At 47.6% G+C, this 15,487-nt stretch overlaps 2 protein-coding genes across 3 annotated transcripts; both read right to left on the bottom strand.

Annotated features, from left to right (window-relative positions):
* Window positions 1-70: 70 nt before the first annotated feature.
* On the bottom strand, window positions 71-6,122 carry TMEM35A (transmembrane protein 35A). Its single transcript, XM_053956183.1, has 2 exons — window positions 5,882-6,122; window positions 71-2,418 (listed from the first exon to the last, which is right to left on the bottom strand). The coding sequence occupies exons 1-2, from the start codon at window positions 5,999-6,001 to the stop codon at window positions 2,032-2,034; spliced, it is 507 nt and encodes a 168-aa protein (XP_053812158.1). The 5' UTR covers window positions 6,002-6,122; the 3' UTR covers window positions 71-2,031.
* Window positions 6,123-7,826: 1,704 nt separating this feature from the next.
* Window positions 7,827-15,380, bottom strand: TRMT2B (tRNA methyltransferase 2 homolog B). 2 transcript variants are annotated; one of them, XM_053955955.1, is made up of 12 exons: window positions 14,493-15,380; window positions 13,398-13,452; window positions 12,494-12,613; window positions 12,018-12,117; window positions 11,781-11,851; window positions 11,191-11,337; window positions 10,969-11,063; window positions 10,177-10,391; window positions 9,965-10,066; window positions 9,679-9,798; window positions 8,664-8,763; window positions 7,827-8,086 (listed from the first exon to the last, which is right to left on the bottom strand). In XM_053955955.1, the coding sequence occupies exons 1-12, from the start codon at window positions 14,651-14,653 to the stop codon at window positions 7,960-7,962; spliced, it is 1,413 nt and encodes a 470-aa protein (XP_053811930.1). In that variant the 5' UTR covers window positions 14,654-15,380; the 3' UTR covers window positions 7,827-7,959. The 2 variants fall into 2 exon arrangements, with proteins under 2 accessions (XP_053811930.1, XP_053811929.1); XM_053955954.1 differs by lacking the exon at window positions 7,827-8,086 and having other exon boundaries at window positions 8,682-9,148.
* Between the last annotated feature and the right edge of the window lie 107 nt (window positions 15,381-15,487).

The raw sequence follows: 15,487 nt of genomic DNA, 5'->3' as shown, positions 1-15,487 counted from the left end.
AATGTGAAAAAGGGGGATTTTTAGTAGTCACTGAACAGTCTGAAGCTTTTACAGAGATAGGCTTTGCTCCATAGGATGCTTTATTATTATCATCTGTACAAGCTTCAGTGAGGACTGTTACAAAAGATAAACACAACAATTGTTCCCAAAGGTTGTTCCTGGGTTGGATGCCCAGGTGAAAGGGCTTCAGTGGTGTGGGAATGCACAGCATGCTGCGCCTTTGAGTTGGTGGTATTTTCATTTGGTTTTGAATTAAAACACAATTAATAACCCCAGTCGGGGCATGGTAGTTAAAGCATTTTTTGGGAAGTCAAGGGAATTCTGTGTATATATTTTGGATGACCTTGAGATAGTCTGTGAAGGTGAGATTGTCTATCAGAGGTGGCCTGCTGGTTCCTTTGCTCAGGGTGCACATCCGACAAGAGAGATTTAGTGCCACTGGATCTCTGGGAGGAGGCTTTTTCAGCATACATATGTACATTTTGCTGCTAAAACAGATGCAGCCATATATATATATATATATATATATATATATATAAATTCAGGACAAAACTGTGTATGAACATCCATCATCAATTTTTATAGGGATACAATGCTGCCAGTTTACTGGAGTTACCTTTTCTCACTGCTGCATTGAACTGTAGCAGAACTTTATTTGAGACTGTTTCAGTAAAATACTCAAATGTCTCTTTTAAATATGTGTGGTTATTAATATATATTAATATATAACCAAGTAGAGTTTATCTGACTTCTACTTTGCATCACCTTGTCTCTCAAACTGCCTGACATGATTATGCCCATTTTAGGTGGAGTGTTTGACCACAGGGAAATGTTTTCAGACATGTCTCTCAAGTAAGAAATTTGTTTCTGTAAAGACATTTTTCTCCAAATTTCAAAAAGTTTATTTTTGTGACTAATTAAAAAAAAAAAAAAAAAGGAAAAACTGAGAACAGACAAACATTAAGAAAACCAGACAAATTTCAGAGGTAACATATGCTCCTTATGACACTCTAAGGTTTCAGACACAACACAGGGGTTCAGGCTCTGGTAACAGGACTTATCCCAGCTCACTGAGGCAGTATGTGGGATGAGCAAGCAATGAGGTACCTGCAGTTGTTCAGACCCTCATCTACCAGAAATAAACAACAATTCTATCAAGTCACAGTAGCTGTGGGCAGGGGGGGATAAAGGAACTTGCAGGGAACTGGGGAGCACAATGCTACTTGCCAACATCCGAGAGATACTTTGGAGTTCTTTGGGCAGTTCCACTCCCCGTCCCTTCTCCAGGCACCCTTACTCTCTGCCAAGAAGGGTAAAGAGGTGCCACTGCCTCATGTGAAGCAGGCAAAAAACTACTGTTATCAGGCCATTGTCCCAGTTTTGGAGCATGGAAATCAAAGAAGATGGAAACAGAGCATCCCATGTTTTCTCTGGATAATCATTCCATAGAAAGGACTGGGCACAGAGGCAGCCGAGCCCAAGAAATCCCTCTCTCCAACACAACAAAAAGCACTTTTTTTTTTAACAGGGTCCCTTTTATGCCTCACCACAGAAAGGGAAATGCAGATGTGTGTGTGGGGCTGCACAGGGACGCTGGCCATGGCCTGTTCCGGGCAGCAGCAGCAGCCAGGCCAGCTCTGCTGCCGTGGGGCTCAGGGCTGGTGCTCAGGACTGATCTCCCCACTGCAGCAGTGCCAGGGTGGCCTGAGTGCCTGCCCAGGTCTCTGCCCAGAGTCTCAGGCTGGTTTTGCAGCTCCTGATGAGGCCAGCACTGCTCCAGCCGGGTTGCTGACTGCCTCCAAGCTGTCCCTGTGGAAGCTAGTTTGTGTTTTTCTACATTACAGGGCAGCAGCAAAAGCAAGACTACAGTGTAGACATACCTTATATCTCTCAGACCCCAAGTGCAACTTTATTTAGACAGACCAAAAAAAAAAAAAAAAAAAAAAGCAAGTCAGTAAATAAAAACCAAATTTTCTGGGTGATTTTGCAGAGAGCTGCCTCGAGGGTCCGTGTTTCCTCACAAGCACTCAACTAGGATACCTTCACTTTGCCTTTCTCGGGAGCTGCTTCATGGATGAGTGGCTGCTCATCCCCGTTCACCGACAGCATCCTCTTCTCCGGCGGCAGCTCCTCGGGCTGGCGAGCGATCAGCAGGCGGCAGGTGAGCAGGATCCCAAAGACCAGGGCGTGGGCGTAACGCTTGAGGGGGTCCCCCACGAGCTGGTGGAAGAAGAGCACGGCCAGCACGAGGAGGAGGAGCAGGAAGTTGGCCACGTCCTTGGGGCGACCGGGCACCAGTGTCATGACAATGCCGCACGCCACTTCCAGGGCGCCGATGCTCTTGCGGAGGAGGATGGAGCTGACTCCCATCTTCTTCAGCATGGGCAGGGCCCGCACGTAGCTTTTGTATGCTCGTTTCTGGAGTCAAGCAGCCAAGGACATCATGTGAGAAAGTGAAGGCAAAGGTGACTTCCAATGAGACAGATTATTTCAATCATCACAGACCCCTCAGGCACAATATCCAATCTGTAAAGCTTCTGTTTGGGGGTATATTAAACCATCAGTCTGCAATTCCCCCTTCCTAAGCTGTTGTCTCCTCACTGGAAAACAGTTCTGCAACCTCTCATCCATCTTTGGAACTACAACCAGGGCAGGTGTACCTTACTCTGAAATCTGAGGTTCTGATTGCTGGAATTAACAGTGCAGAACCCTGTCATTAAAACAAACAAACCTCTTTCTAAGAGTAACTTTGTGCTTTAAAATTGACTAATACACCCAACCCCTGCAAAGCCAAAGCACAGCAAGTAAATATAAGTCTCTACTCCAAAGCAATTTACAGTAGTTATGGGCAGTGCAGGCTTAGGGTGGGACTAAACATCAAAGCTAAGATTCACCAGTCCTATCCTGTGCTTACATACCTTTATGATCCTTTCTTTCCTCAGGTGAAAGCAAGCTGACATTTGACATTATTTGCTCCCTGGTTTATGCTGGATTTAGAAGCGGTGTGTCCCAGACTAAAAGGCAAGATGCATCCATTTGCCATCTGTGTGGCAGTTGTCTTCTGGTAAGTGGGCAGTTTTCCTTATCTCTTCCACAGCCCATCCTCTCTCAGGGGAGACATCTGCTGATAATGGGCTATTGAATGTCACTGCAGGACTGATAAGAACTGGAACATCCCACTGGGAGATGCTCTGCCCAGAGGGAGGAGCCAAGCATTCCTACCTGGATATAATCCTGAGTTTCTGGAACACCAGCACGGCTTTTCCTGCACTGGATTTCCCAGAGGAACAGCTGCCTCTTCCACTGGGTCTTCAAAGGAAGATTACACCCTTTCCTAGAGGATCACTGCTCCAACAGAAGCACACCTGACACTCCAGGAGGACTGCAGCCACAATTCCCATTGGACTGTGGCCAACACCCTGACTAACAGGGTGTCAGGCTGTATTCTGATTCTGTCAGTGTTGTTTTGGTTCACTGCATTGTTTATTTTATTTTTTTTTATTTTCTTCCCTAATAAAGAACTGTTATTCCTGCTCCCATATTTTTGCCTGAGAGCCCCCCTTAATTTCAAATTTATAACAATTTGGAGGGAGGGGGGTCTACATTTTTTCCATTTCAGGGGAGGCTCCTGCCTTCCTTAGCAGACACCTGTCTCTCCAAATCAAGACACAGTGTAAGCTGCAAGACTCAGCCTGCTTACACAGCTGCCTCATTCTTTTGGGGAAAGAAGCAACCTTTGTCCTTACACATGTCCAGGTTCTTGCATTTGAACATTAGGTGCTGGTGGCCTCACTGTTTTGTTTGGGGTTTTTTTCTCTTTTTTGTTTTGCAATCAAATATTTCCTTTATATATATATATTTTTTTTTTAATAAGGCTCCTCTATTCAGTGTGAGACACTGAAATAATTTCCACTTATACTTGAGGATAATATCCCTGAAGACATTCTTGCCATTGTGTTCTCTGTTTTCAGCATGAGGGAAATGAAAGCCAATTCTCAGTTACAGAATTGTCCAGCTCTCACAGGCACTGATCAGACTGTGGATTTACTTCCATACAGTTTTGGAAACCTACATTACAGGCATACAGAACTTCCCCACGTCTCCATAAATTTTGATGCTTTCTTTTGAGAGGATCTGATGCTTCACAGGTGGTTAAAAAATATCCACCATTGTCATTTTTGCTACAAAATAATTGAAGATCTCATGACACATTTACTCCAAGTGTTTGCATTGTAAGGATATATTTTAAACCATCAGTGACTAAAACCTCAGAGCAGAGTATTTTTAAACAGCTGTGAAAAAATACATTTTTAAGAAATGTACTATAAGCATGTCCTAGACTACTCTGGTATTTTAGGTATTTTAATAGGCAAGCTAATGGGTTTTTTGCCAAATGAAAAACTACAAGTTTGGTGTTTTAGGTAGATAACAAAGGTTCTCTGTTTGCTGAGGACAAAAAGCCATCCGTATGGATTAGCAAGGTCAGGATTTTCCTAGCTGTCTGCATGACCTGACAGACCACCACAGGATATAGCCCAGCAAAGGCAGGAGAGCCTAATGAGCCATGAATACATAACAATATGGACTATGAAGAATAATGGTGCTGTGTAATACCTGCTTTATAAAACCAGAGATCATTTCTACCTGTAGGCTTGACTCTTGATAAAGCAGAAGGGCACACAGAAGTGAAATATTTTACAGAGGAAGCATTTTGCAGTGCTCCTAAAGTCTCTGTGGGTTTTTTTTTTTTTTTTTTTTTTTTTTTTTCTGTAGCAGAAGCTTAAGAGCTTTGTTTTCTAGGGGTTTTACCTCGTGTGTCTCTTGCCCATGAGTTACTTCTTGGGGATTTTCCTGTGAGATCCCTGTGCTGGGCTGCAGACTAGGCACTGCAATTCAGATGTTATTTGAGAGCTAAAGAAAAGCAGCTGGGCAGGTGGAGCAAAGGGAGAAAACAGAATGTGCTGGAAACTTCCAGCACAATTTTTTTAAGGGGCACAAAAATTATACTAATCTTTTCAACCACCACAATAAATAACTGGGGAAGTGGCTGGGGGGAAGGGGGTGGCATGCAGGAGAATAAATAATCACAGATGAGGAAGCAAAATGTGGCAGCCAGTCCCCCACCTGCCTGCAGCTCGCAGCTGGCAGAGCTCTGCAGCAGGGCTGGCCCTGAGCAGAGAGGAGCATAAACCAGTTCACCAGGTGAGAAATGCACACAATGACTTCTCCATCCTCTCCTCACCCCTTTCCTCTTAGGCAAGAGGGGGAGAGGCTTGTTTTCCAGCCAAAGGGAATAATAAGAAGACTATTAATAATACCTTCCTCTACCAGCTAAGAATCTCAAAGCATTTCACAATCATTAATTAATCCCTGCACAAATCTGGTGAGGTGGGGACAGTCAGTGTCATTATCCTTGCTTTAAAGCATCGAATTTTGAGGATGTACATCTGCCAGAGCAGGCATCTGCTTTTCCCACCCCCATCCAGTGGATAGGTTTCCCCTCGGGGATCAGCTGTCCCTGCCTGCTGCATGTCTGGCACTCCTGCAGGCCTTGCTTTTACAGACCCTTGTGTCCCCATCTTCCGCAGGCTGTGTGTGCTGTGCCACCCCATCCTCCTTGCCTCCTTCCCTCCCCGTCCTTATCCACCAGAGGTTTCTCGGTGCATCGGCTCAGCCGGAGCCAGGCAGGGCTGCCAGGACATCCTTGGCACTGCGTATTATTGGCTTCCCTGCACGTCTGTCAGGTACCGAGTCAGATAAGCTTCTTCCCCCTCCTGGCCCTCGCTCGGGGGTCCAGGGCAGTCACCCCCCGCTTCCCCCACTGCTCCCGCTGCAAGGCGGGAGAGCCCTAAAGCACCTCCCTGCGTGCTGCCCGACTTACCATCTCATTGTAGGCATCCCTGCTGAGCCGGGGGGTCAGTTTGATCGTCCCCATGAAGACGAAGAAGAGCCCCAGGGCCACCGAGAGGGCGACAATGGTGATGGTCCTGGGAGATGCCATAGAGCCGCAGGGATCCGCTCCTAGCGAGGCCTTGTGGCTCTGCCTGCCAGCCCGGGTGGGAGGGAGTCCGTCACCATTGAAGGCTGTAGGAATAAAGCTGCAGAGGCAGGAGGATGACAGCGGGAGGGGATTCAGCCTCCTCCACTCAGCAACCCCTGGGTCCTAAAGCCCTGCAGCCAGAGCTAAGCAGCTCTAGCACTGGAGCGCAAGAGGAACTCATCCTGTTTCTTTGCGTGTTCCATAAATCACCCACAGAAACCCGAAACGGAGTCAGTTCTAGGGATGTGGGATGGCAGCCAAAGGCAGAGCACAGTTACTTATTCGTGGGAAAACAAGGACATGTTAGCAGAGGGCACAGGAGTAACGTGCTGTGGAGGAGAAGTGGGCAGGGGTCTCTTGTACATAGAGAGCTTTCAGTTTCAGATATTCAGATGCTCATACATAGTAAACAACATATTGCTTCATTTATTTGCACCAAGAAAGAAAAAGAAATGTTTTGTCCCTGTGGACAGGAACATTTTCTCTCCTGGAACCTGATGCTCAAATGGGAAAGTGAGGCCACCTGTATCACCCTTTTAAAACTCATCCTGTATGTTCAGCTATCCAGAGGCTAGTGGAAATGTTTTATGATCCTCTGTTACTTTCTGATTTAAAGTCATTGTCTCCCCTGCAATTAATGCAACAAATTTCCTTTTGACCAAAACCTAGTAGAAATCTATTCAGATCTCACCGTGAGAAACCAAGGTATAATTCCATTAAACAGAACTGCTGGAATATTGCATCCTTTGGTATGAAATGAAAGCAAGAGGCTGCAACAGTGTGTAACAACCTCTACTCATGGGATAGTGCAAGAATGACACTTCCTATGCCTGTCAGGAATCTCATCATTATTCCCTTTATGGTGTAGTAATTCTTAAATCCTAAACACGTGTATTTTGAGCCCCTATGGCTTGAGAACTGGTTGCTGTTATTATTCAAAGCTGAGGTCTGGAATTAAAAGTCTGAAAAATACAGGCAACTCTCCCAGTTTCCTTGGGAGTTTATCAGCCTTGATTCAAAACATAATGGGACTCGCACAGCACAAGGGAACTCTGCTCATTTAGACTCCTCTTCACATTACAGCAGCTCCATCTCTGAAGAGCTGGAGAAATACAACACTGTGAGCAGAACAGGACACATTCAAAACAGAAGAAAATTTTAATTAGCTATTGCAGAACATCCTGAAGAAGAAAAATATTGCAGCTGACATTTTCACAGGACACTTCATATTTAGGCATCACCAGTCATTAGTGGAGAAGGGGGAGGTAGATGTGAAAAGAGAGACACTGAAATCTGTTCTCTTTTTTTCATTTTATAGAAAAATCTCATTGTCAAAGCTGGTGCCTCCTCTGGGCAGGGACCCCAGCAAAGGAATCCCTGTGCTTTCATACTCTTCCAACCTAAATCTCCCACAACCGCTCTGACCAGTGGAAAATTAGAGTCTGGTGTCTGCTCATCGTTCATTGGTTTGTGCAGAGTTTGTGGGTGAGAAGCCATCCACACCCAGCCAGGGCTGGAAGCCCTGTGTCCTTTGTTAGGGACGAGGTCAGCGCCCATTCACGGCTCCTTGCCCGGGGCTCCAGCGATTTCCCACTATCCAGGGCACAATTTGCAGCTCGAACACCGAGCTACATATTCCTCAACACAGAGAGTCTTTTCCAGGCTGCTTTAACCAGCAGCCCAAGGTTTGCCGGGGAAGGAAGGGTGATGAAATGCTACAGAGAACCTTTTCACCCCACAAATCCAAGTAGTTCTTCACAGAACAGTGTTGCTAGGCAACCCAAAGTAAGAGAAAAAACAAAATTATTTATTTTTTTTACAACCGCACAGAAAATAAGTTAAAATCCGAACTACATTGGCTTCTTCAGGACAGGAGGAGGTTGCTTCCCAAGCTCTCAGAGCTCATTCCTGCCTCCTTGTCAGCGGGTGAACAGCAGCACCAGCTCACAATGAACAGTGTGAGGAAACATGTCAAAAGGCATAGCCAGCACGGGGACAAATGGCTCACCTGCCAGCTTCTTCTGTGGGTCAGGTGGGCAGCACAGCCTGTGGAAAACAAAGAGCATCCTTTAGACCAGTAGCAGAAGCCTTCCCACCACTGGTATCACAATCCAAGGGGGACCCACAAAGGAGGTATCATGTGTTTGACAAACATTCCTCAAAATCTTCAGCTGACGCTGGCTGAGGTGTGGAGCCATCAATACTGAATCCCCAACCAGCTCTGAAAACCTCAGGGACAAGCTGAACAGTCAGTGGCAAGTTCAAAGCTCCTTTTCCCACAAGCCATCCCAGCTGAAAGACACTCAGTTTTCAGTTTTGCACTGCCCTTATGGCTGCCTGCAGACAGATTTATCACCTGGGTCTAGCCCAGCCAAAGGCTGACCAGATAAAGCTACACGATTAACCCCTAAGCAGGTGACAAATCCCCTTGGCTTCACCTTCTTGGCGAGGGGCCAACCTTCCTGCAGTGCACCCCGTGGACTCTGCATCTCACACCCAGGTGTGCTTTTTTTTTTTTTTCAGAGGGATGCACAATGTCATTGTGCCATGTTTGAATTATTCTCTATTCCTCACTGGTGCCTTGTCTGTCACTGAGATCAAGAGAAAAGAGGAGAGTTCTCACTCGAGGAAGTTCCTCATGGCTTCTCCCTCTGGCTTGCAGGAGATGTAGAGCAGCCTGCGGATGGCCCTGCAGTTCCGGATGGCTCGGACGACCCTGTAGTCTGCAAAAACCAGACAGCCTGCTTTCCCACCACCACCCTGAGCTCTCCAGAAGGAAATAATTACACAGCATCACAGAACTGTCAAAAATACAGACGCGTATTTTGCTATGTTCTGTCTCAGGTGAAGTCCCTCAGGAGGCCACGGGTGCCACCCACACTGCTGACAGCTTAGCCCATTTGGCAGGCAGGGCAGAGCAATGGGAGAAGTCCCTCTGCTTCCCAGGGGGATGGAGGATGAAAGAAAAGATGTTAATTAAGCAAAGACATATAAAACCTTCCACACACACTTGTGAGAGTGCATCTGGGCACCAGGAGCAGTGTGTGACTTCCCAGTACACACTCCAGGGGAGACCACTGAGACAGTCTGAGGGCTGTGTTATGCAGCCTGGGGAAAAGAAAAGCAAAGATCCACTTACTATCTTCAGGGATCTCATGGGGGATTACAGATAACTGAGAAACTACTCAAAGGGGCATGAGAAGAGGATGAGAAGCAACAGATGTATGGCAGCAAGGAAAAATACTGATTAAATATATTGGGGAAACCATTTTCAGGAGAGGGGATACACCCTTGGATACATTCAGACCTCAGCTAGGCTTTATATCCCTATGCAACCTCCTACAACTCTGAAGTTGGCCTTGCTATAGTTGGGAGATTGCACCACAAACCTCCAGAGGTCCCTTCTCTCTTAAATAAATAATTGTGTGAGCCTGTGAAAGATGGAAAAAAGATTAGAGCTAAAGAGAAAGCATGATGAAGGCACTGAAAACAGCAGACTTGTGGGATTTTAGCTGCTGTCAGCAACAAGAAATGAAAGACTAAGCAAGGAAAGGGTTTGGAGCCAGTACAGCAGGTCTCACAGAACTTGTTCAAAACTCTCTGTTTACAAGATGAAAATAAATAGCATTTTCTCTCACGTAGGCCAGCCCGAGAAGGGTTCACCACAGCAACAAGCGGTCGGGCATCCTCCCACGATGCCAAGAGCTGTGGTAACACAGCCTCTGCCTTTCCACTGCGAAACTCACAGTTCGAGATCCCTGTGAAACAAGAAAGCAACATGAACTGAGTCTCACCAAGAGTTAGGTATAACATGAACCCCCCTTTGCTGCGTTAAGGCAACTGGTTAGGGTTCCTCTGCTCACTTCTATTCTGGTTTTTCAGCATTTAGTTTGAAACTTTTTGCCACAGTGAGTTTAAGCTCACCATTGAATGCTGCATTCCACTCAGCATCCTCTATAGCCTTCTCCACCACTTCGACACCAATAACTTTGGACACTTGGTGAGCCAGAGAGAGACCAATTGTGCCTGGAAACACGGCAAACAAAAATATTCCATACATTCACGCTGAAGAAACAGGCCTTTACACAGCGAGGATCTGCTCTGGAATGCAAAGCTCTGGGAGCCCAGGACCCTACCTGTTCCACAGCAGATGTCAAGGAGGACAGTGTCCCCAGTAGCCTGGCAGAGCTCCCCGACTGCCTGGTACAGAACTTCTGCTCCAGCCGTGTTGACTTGGAAAAAGGCGTCTGGAGAGATGCGGAACTTCAGGCCGAGCAGTTCTTCGAAGATGTGCGGTGCTCCGTGGAGGAGCTGGTAGGGGGACTGCTCGTGGGAGCAACGCGTCATGGTGCTGGCAGATCACACAGAAAACAGCTGTTAGAAGGCAGCAGAGAGGAGCTGGTTTCCATTCCCAGGGTGCTCATGGGCAGTGGAGGATGGTTCATCTCCCCAGCAACTTATATTTCATGTGAGCCTTTCAGCAAGATTAAAGGATTTTCATTCTTTGTAAGGGATCTGTGACTTGCGCAGCCTAAATTTCATTAAAAGTATCAAAATTACTCAGCAGAAGGCAGCATTCCTCAGGTCTATTCCCCAGTTTTGCTGCTAATGTGATTTACTGTCTTGGGATAGTCACTGGAAGTTTTTTCTTCAAGTTTCCCAGACTCGTAATCCCCATGAGGTAGAGCCATAGTGTGCTCAAATAAGTCTGGAAAAATAAGATGGGGCCATCTTAAAGCCACATCTTCAAGAGGGATCCAAACATCTGTCAGTCTCTTCCAGCACTCCCTGATCTGGTGGAATTTGAATTTGATCAGAAAGGGTAGAAGAAGGAGGTGGCTTTGTTTCCACTCATTCCCCCTGTCGAATTTGATCAGAAAGGGTAGAAGAAGGAGGTGGCTTTGTTTCCACTCATTCCCCCTGTTTACCTCTCCTGGAAATAAAGTGAAGTCAAGGCACAGACTGCTCCAGGCCCACATGTGAAGAACTCCTTCAGCAATGCTTTCTGAGTAGCCAGCGCCTCCTGTCAAGAGGGAGAAAGGGAAAGCTGCCTCTTTGGGTAACCTGATGAGACCCCCTCTCCCCAGCAACACACCCAGCAGGCTGGGCTCAGCCAGACGTGCCCCTTGCCCTGCCCTCCACGCGCTCACCTGGCGCAGCTGCTGGGGGTGGAAGGTGACGACAGCCATGGTGTGGCCACAGCGGCTGGTACGAACCACGAGCTCTCGCCAGTGCCCGCCTTCGTGGAAGAGGATGCAGGAGTCCAGGGGGGAGCGACAGATGAACTCCTCATAGCACTGAGGGGAGGGAAAATCCACCTTCAGTACCATGAAGACAACTGCCCTGCTCTTAGCCCCCAGACAGGCAGCCCTTCCACCACTGTGGTCTGTTTTTTCTGTTGATTTCAATACACTGGGTGAACGCTCCTTCCAGGCTCTTGAAAGACAACACATTTTAATAGCTTCAATTTGCAATTCTTATGTCTTTTAATAGATTGGCAGGAATTCGTTGTCACTTGATTAACCTCATTACTCGGGACACTTTATGGGCTGCAATGTTGACACGTGAGTTTTTATAGAAGTATTTATCCACCAACTATAATCAGGCAGGAAAACTTTCAGAACATGAAAATGGACTTGAAAACACAGCATCATTAAAATTACAGTGTTCTCCTAAGTAAGCAAGAGTTATTGCAGTCTCTCTTCCACAGTGAAGGGACAGACATAACTTATTTATTTACCTGGGCCACTTGTTTGTGTTTTGAGGGTATGTTCTCCACATGACTGGCTTTCACACAGACAATATTTCTTTCTGTAGAGAGATGGACAGGAATTTATTTGTTTATTTATTTATTTGTGCTCTGGTTCAGGGCACATAAACCACTGTAGCATCTGACACGATGAACTGCGGAGAGACCTTTCCCCATTTCCACAGCCCATGCCAGCAGTTTTCTCTGAGTTTCTTGTCCTGCACTGACCTCTGCCAGTTCCTACGTACAACCCCACAGTTTTGGGATTCCCATCTGGTCCTCGGTTCACAGAGAAAGTCGATTTGTTTCGGTAGCCGTTAATGATGGGCTGAGGGAGGGAAGAAGGAAGAGCAAAGCCTTGGATCAAAAGAAAAAGCAATGGAGGAAAGCCAAACCCCAGCCTGGTTATTCTGTTGCCAACATGGGAAGATGGGCAAAACACAGAAACAGAGCTTGTGCACAAGAACCCCAGTACTGCCCCTTGGGGACACAAAGTGGCTCTCTGCGACAGTGGTGACAGGTTTAACAGGCAGGCCTTAGGCACAAAAAAAGGGTTCCTAAGCACTGGCAGGCAGTCACAAGCTGCAAGGACTGACTCAGACACACCCTCTGCAAGCAAATGATGCCCCCCATGAGACTCCTGAGCCGTTGAGTGAGAGACTGTTGGTGGCTCTGAAGGAAGAGCATTCCCATGGGACACTCACCGAAGGCACTACAGGCTGCAGAGGACAGCAGAGCCCACCAGGTTTCTGTGCATCTATGCCCAGCTCCTCAAGACGAGATGCCAGTGCCTGCAAAATCTTCCTCTGGCTTTCATACTTTACCTGCAGAGGAGTTCTAAGGCAGAAACACTCTCACAGGACCACACGATGGTGGGCAGCTCTTCACCACCCACCTCTGAGGAGTCCAACAAGAGGGAAAAACTGCAAGTGAAAATATAGCCCCAGAGGAACTCTGCCCTTTTCATAACCACAGCTGTTTGGAGAAACGGGAAGAAAGAAAAATCCTGTGTCTGTGATCCCCAAATGCTGGCCTGGAACACTTTGTCTAACCTGAAGCCCCAGTGAAGCAAAGCAGTCCCACAGAAGGCAGGATCACTGTGCAAATGCCCATCCCCTGCAGTACAAGGAACCTCCCAGTTCTATCCTGTCACTGTTGAGCAGGACGGGAACAGAGAACTCTAGATCAGAAGGCAAAGAAAATGAGCTCTGATTTATTTCAAATATACCGCTCTATATATAGAGAACATCGTGCAGACTAATTTCATTTGTCTTAGAGTAAAAACATGTCACACCATTGGTGTGCAGTGAATAATGCACAGTAGCAGAGCATATCTATAAACAATGTGAATAACAAGATAGATTAGAGAATTATTTACATTCTTTCCCAACTGTTTCCCAGGCTCTTGCCTGGTTAAAAAAACCTTTCTCTTTCTCTCTGACTGAGCTGAGAAGATCTACACTATCCTTCACAACAACAGGATTAAAGCAGCAGTAAATAGAGTCTGAAAAGTTTGCAGCTTTAAGATGCTAGGGGCTACTGCTCAAGGGGATAGGAGGGACAGTTGGGGCAACACAACACAGAAAGGTCTGTGTAAACACATCTTACCTGTAGCTGCTCTTGGTAGGGAAGTCTCCACAGCGGCGTCACTGCATTTGCTAACCTGGAAAGCACAAGGTAGAGCTCAGAGCTACTTGAGTCCTGATTCCTATGGCATAACATCCCTGTCAGCTACTTCATGGGCAGGACTGTTGTGGTGTGAGCTCTGCACCACGCTGTGAACACCCAGACTCCCAGGGAACCACAATGAAATGCACAGGTTTGTGTGTAGCAGGAGGGAATTTCAAGCTGCCCATACTCTCTGACCCGTAGTTTAGAGATAAACCTCAGAACTTGCCACTACTCATCCAAAGCAGAACAAGAACAAAACACATAAAAGCTGGTTTAAAAAAAAAAAAAAAGACACATAGACACATATACCCTAAAAAGACTCCCCAAAAAGAGGTGAGGCCGATACGATTCAAGCACTCATAACTGAGTCTCTGAGCCCATGGGGAACACCACCCTGCAGCTGGATAAGCTGCAGTTACTGCTTACCTACGATTTTTGGAGCTGCTTCCAAAGCACCCAGTGCCAACTACTCTGAGCTCCAGGACTGCAAATCAAATGGACTATCGCTTTTTGCTTGCCAATATGGCAACTTATCTGCTCCTTTCCTCTCAGAACTTTTCATTTGTCTTCTCCACGATCCCCTCCCCAGGCCAGACTCCATGTCACCAGATGACACAAGGAAAAACGACACACCACAGCTTTGGTCACGATGAAGAGACTCATTTATTTCCTCTGACTCCAATCCTTTATAGTTCTCAAAAGGTGCCAGTGGATTGGAGGGTGAACGTGCCACCTCTCCAACGACACTGGACAAACTACCTGTACATCAAATTTCTCCACCTCTATGAAAGAATGCAAAACAATAGGTTGTTTACAGAAAGTTGTGTGGGAAAGTTCTCTACAAGAATGTAAACTCAGAAGGCTTTAGAAAACTCTTGATAATCAGAGCGACAACTCCAGGCAAACGAGCTGAGCTCTGGCTCTTCTATTCCCACCGGGTGGAAACAAACCCCCCCCAACCCACCACGTTCACAGCTTCAGGTGGTCGCTACTTCCAAAGAACGCTTGGGTCACTTTGAAAAAGCCCCGTACCTCTCCTCCCAGGAAGGCTCTGCCCGGCTGCGGCTCACCGCGGCCTTGTCCTTCCCTCCCCACGGTGCCGCCGTCCCCGGGCTGCGGAGCGGAGCGGGCGGGCCGAGCAGGGCGAGCGGCGGCGGGCGGCGCGGCGGCCTCAGCACGCAGGACAGAGCCATGGCGGGCACCCGAGCAGCGGCACGACCGGCACGGACCGGCGGAAGGGGCGCGGTGAGAGCCCCGGGGCCCCGGCGGGTGCGGCGCTGGGGACGGCGGGGAGAGCAGCACGGAGCTGCGGCTGCCGCGGCTCGCGGCGTGGCTGCAGGCGGGCTCCTGTGGGCATGTGGGCAGAAGGGCGAGAACAGCCTCTCCCAGGCAGCCCCGGCCGCGCCTCCAGCAGCTGCTCAGGGAACAGCGCGGAGCAGGCCAGCACACGCGGCTCCATGCTCACCTAATCCCTGCATCACGAAATGTCCTCAGCGCTGGAGATTTTCCGAGACAGACGTGGCTTACTTGTTTAGGGACCCCAGGAATTCTCTTCTCCAAGCGTTTACCCGTCACCTCTTGCTCTGATTTATAAGAGTTTTCTAAAGCCTTCTGAGTTTACACTCTTGTAGAGAACTTTCCCACACAACTTTCTGTAAACAACCTGTTGTTTTGCATTCTTTCATAGAGGCGGAGAAATTTGATGTACAGGTAGTTTGTCCAGTGTCGTTGGAGAGGTGGCACGTTCACCCTCCAATCCACTGGCACCTTTTGAGAACTATAAAAGACTGGAGTCAGAGGAAATAAATTAGTCTCTTCATCGTGACCAAAGCTGTGGTGCGTCGTTTTTCCTTGTGTCATCTGGTGACAGTCACCCTTTGATGTCACCTAAAATTCCTGCCGCCACACACCCTTTGGCCAAGGGGCTCACCCACTCGCTTGCTACTATTTGGGTGAATTGTTCTTCCGTGAACCTGGCTGATGGGGTTTCCCCCAAGAGCTCCGGAGCCCGGTTCCTCTCCCGCCCG

This window comes from Vidua chalybeata, chromosome 14, assembly GCF_026979565.1.
Source record: "Vidua chalybeata isolate OUT-0048 chromosome 14, bVidCha1 merged haplotype, whole genome shotgun sequence".
Taxonomy (NCBI): domain Eukaryota; kingdom Metazoa; phylum Chordata; class Aves; order Passeriformes; family Viduidae; genus Vidua; species Vidua chalybeata.
The sequence above is the reverse complement of the archived record's forward strand: the minus strand, read 5'-3'. Positions and strand labels throughout refer to the sequence as shown.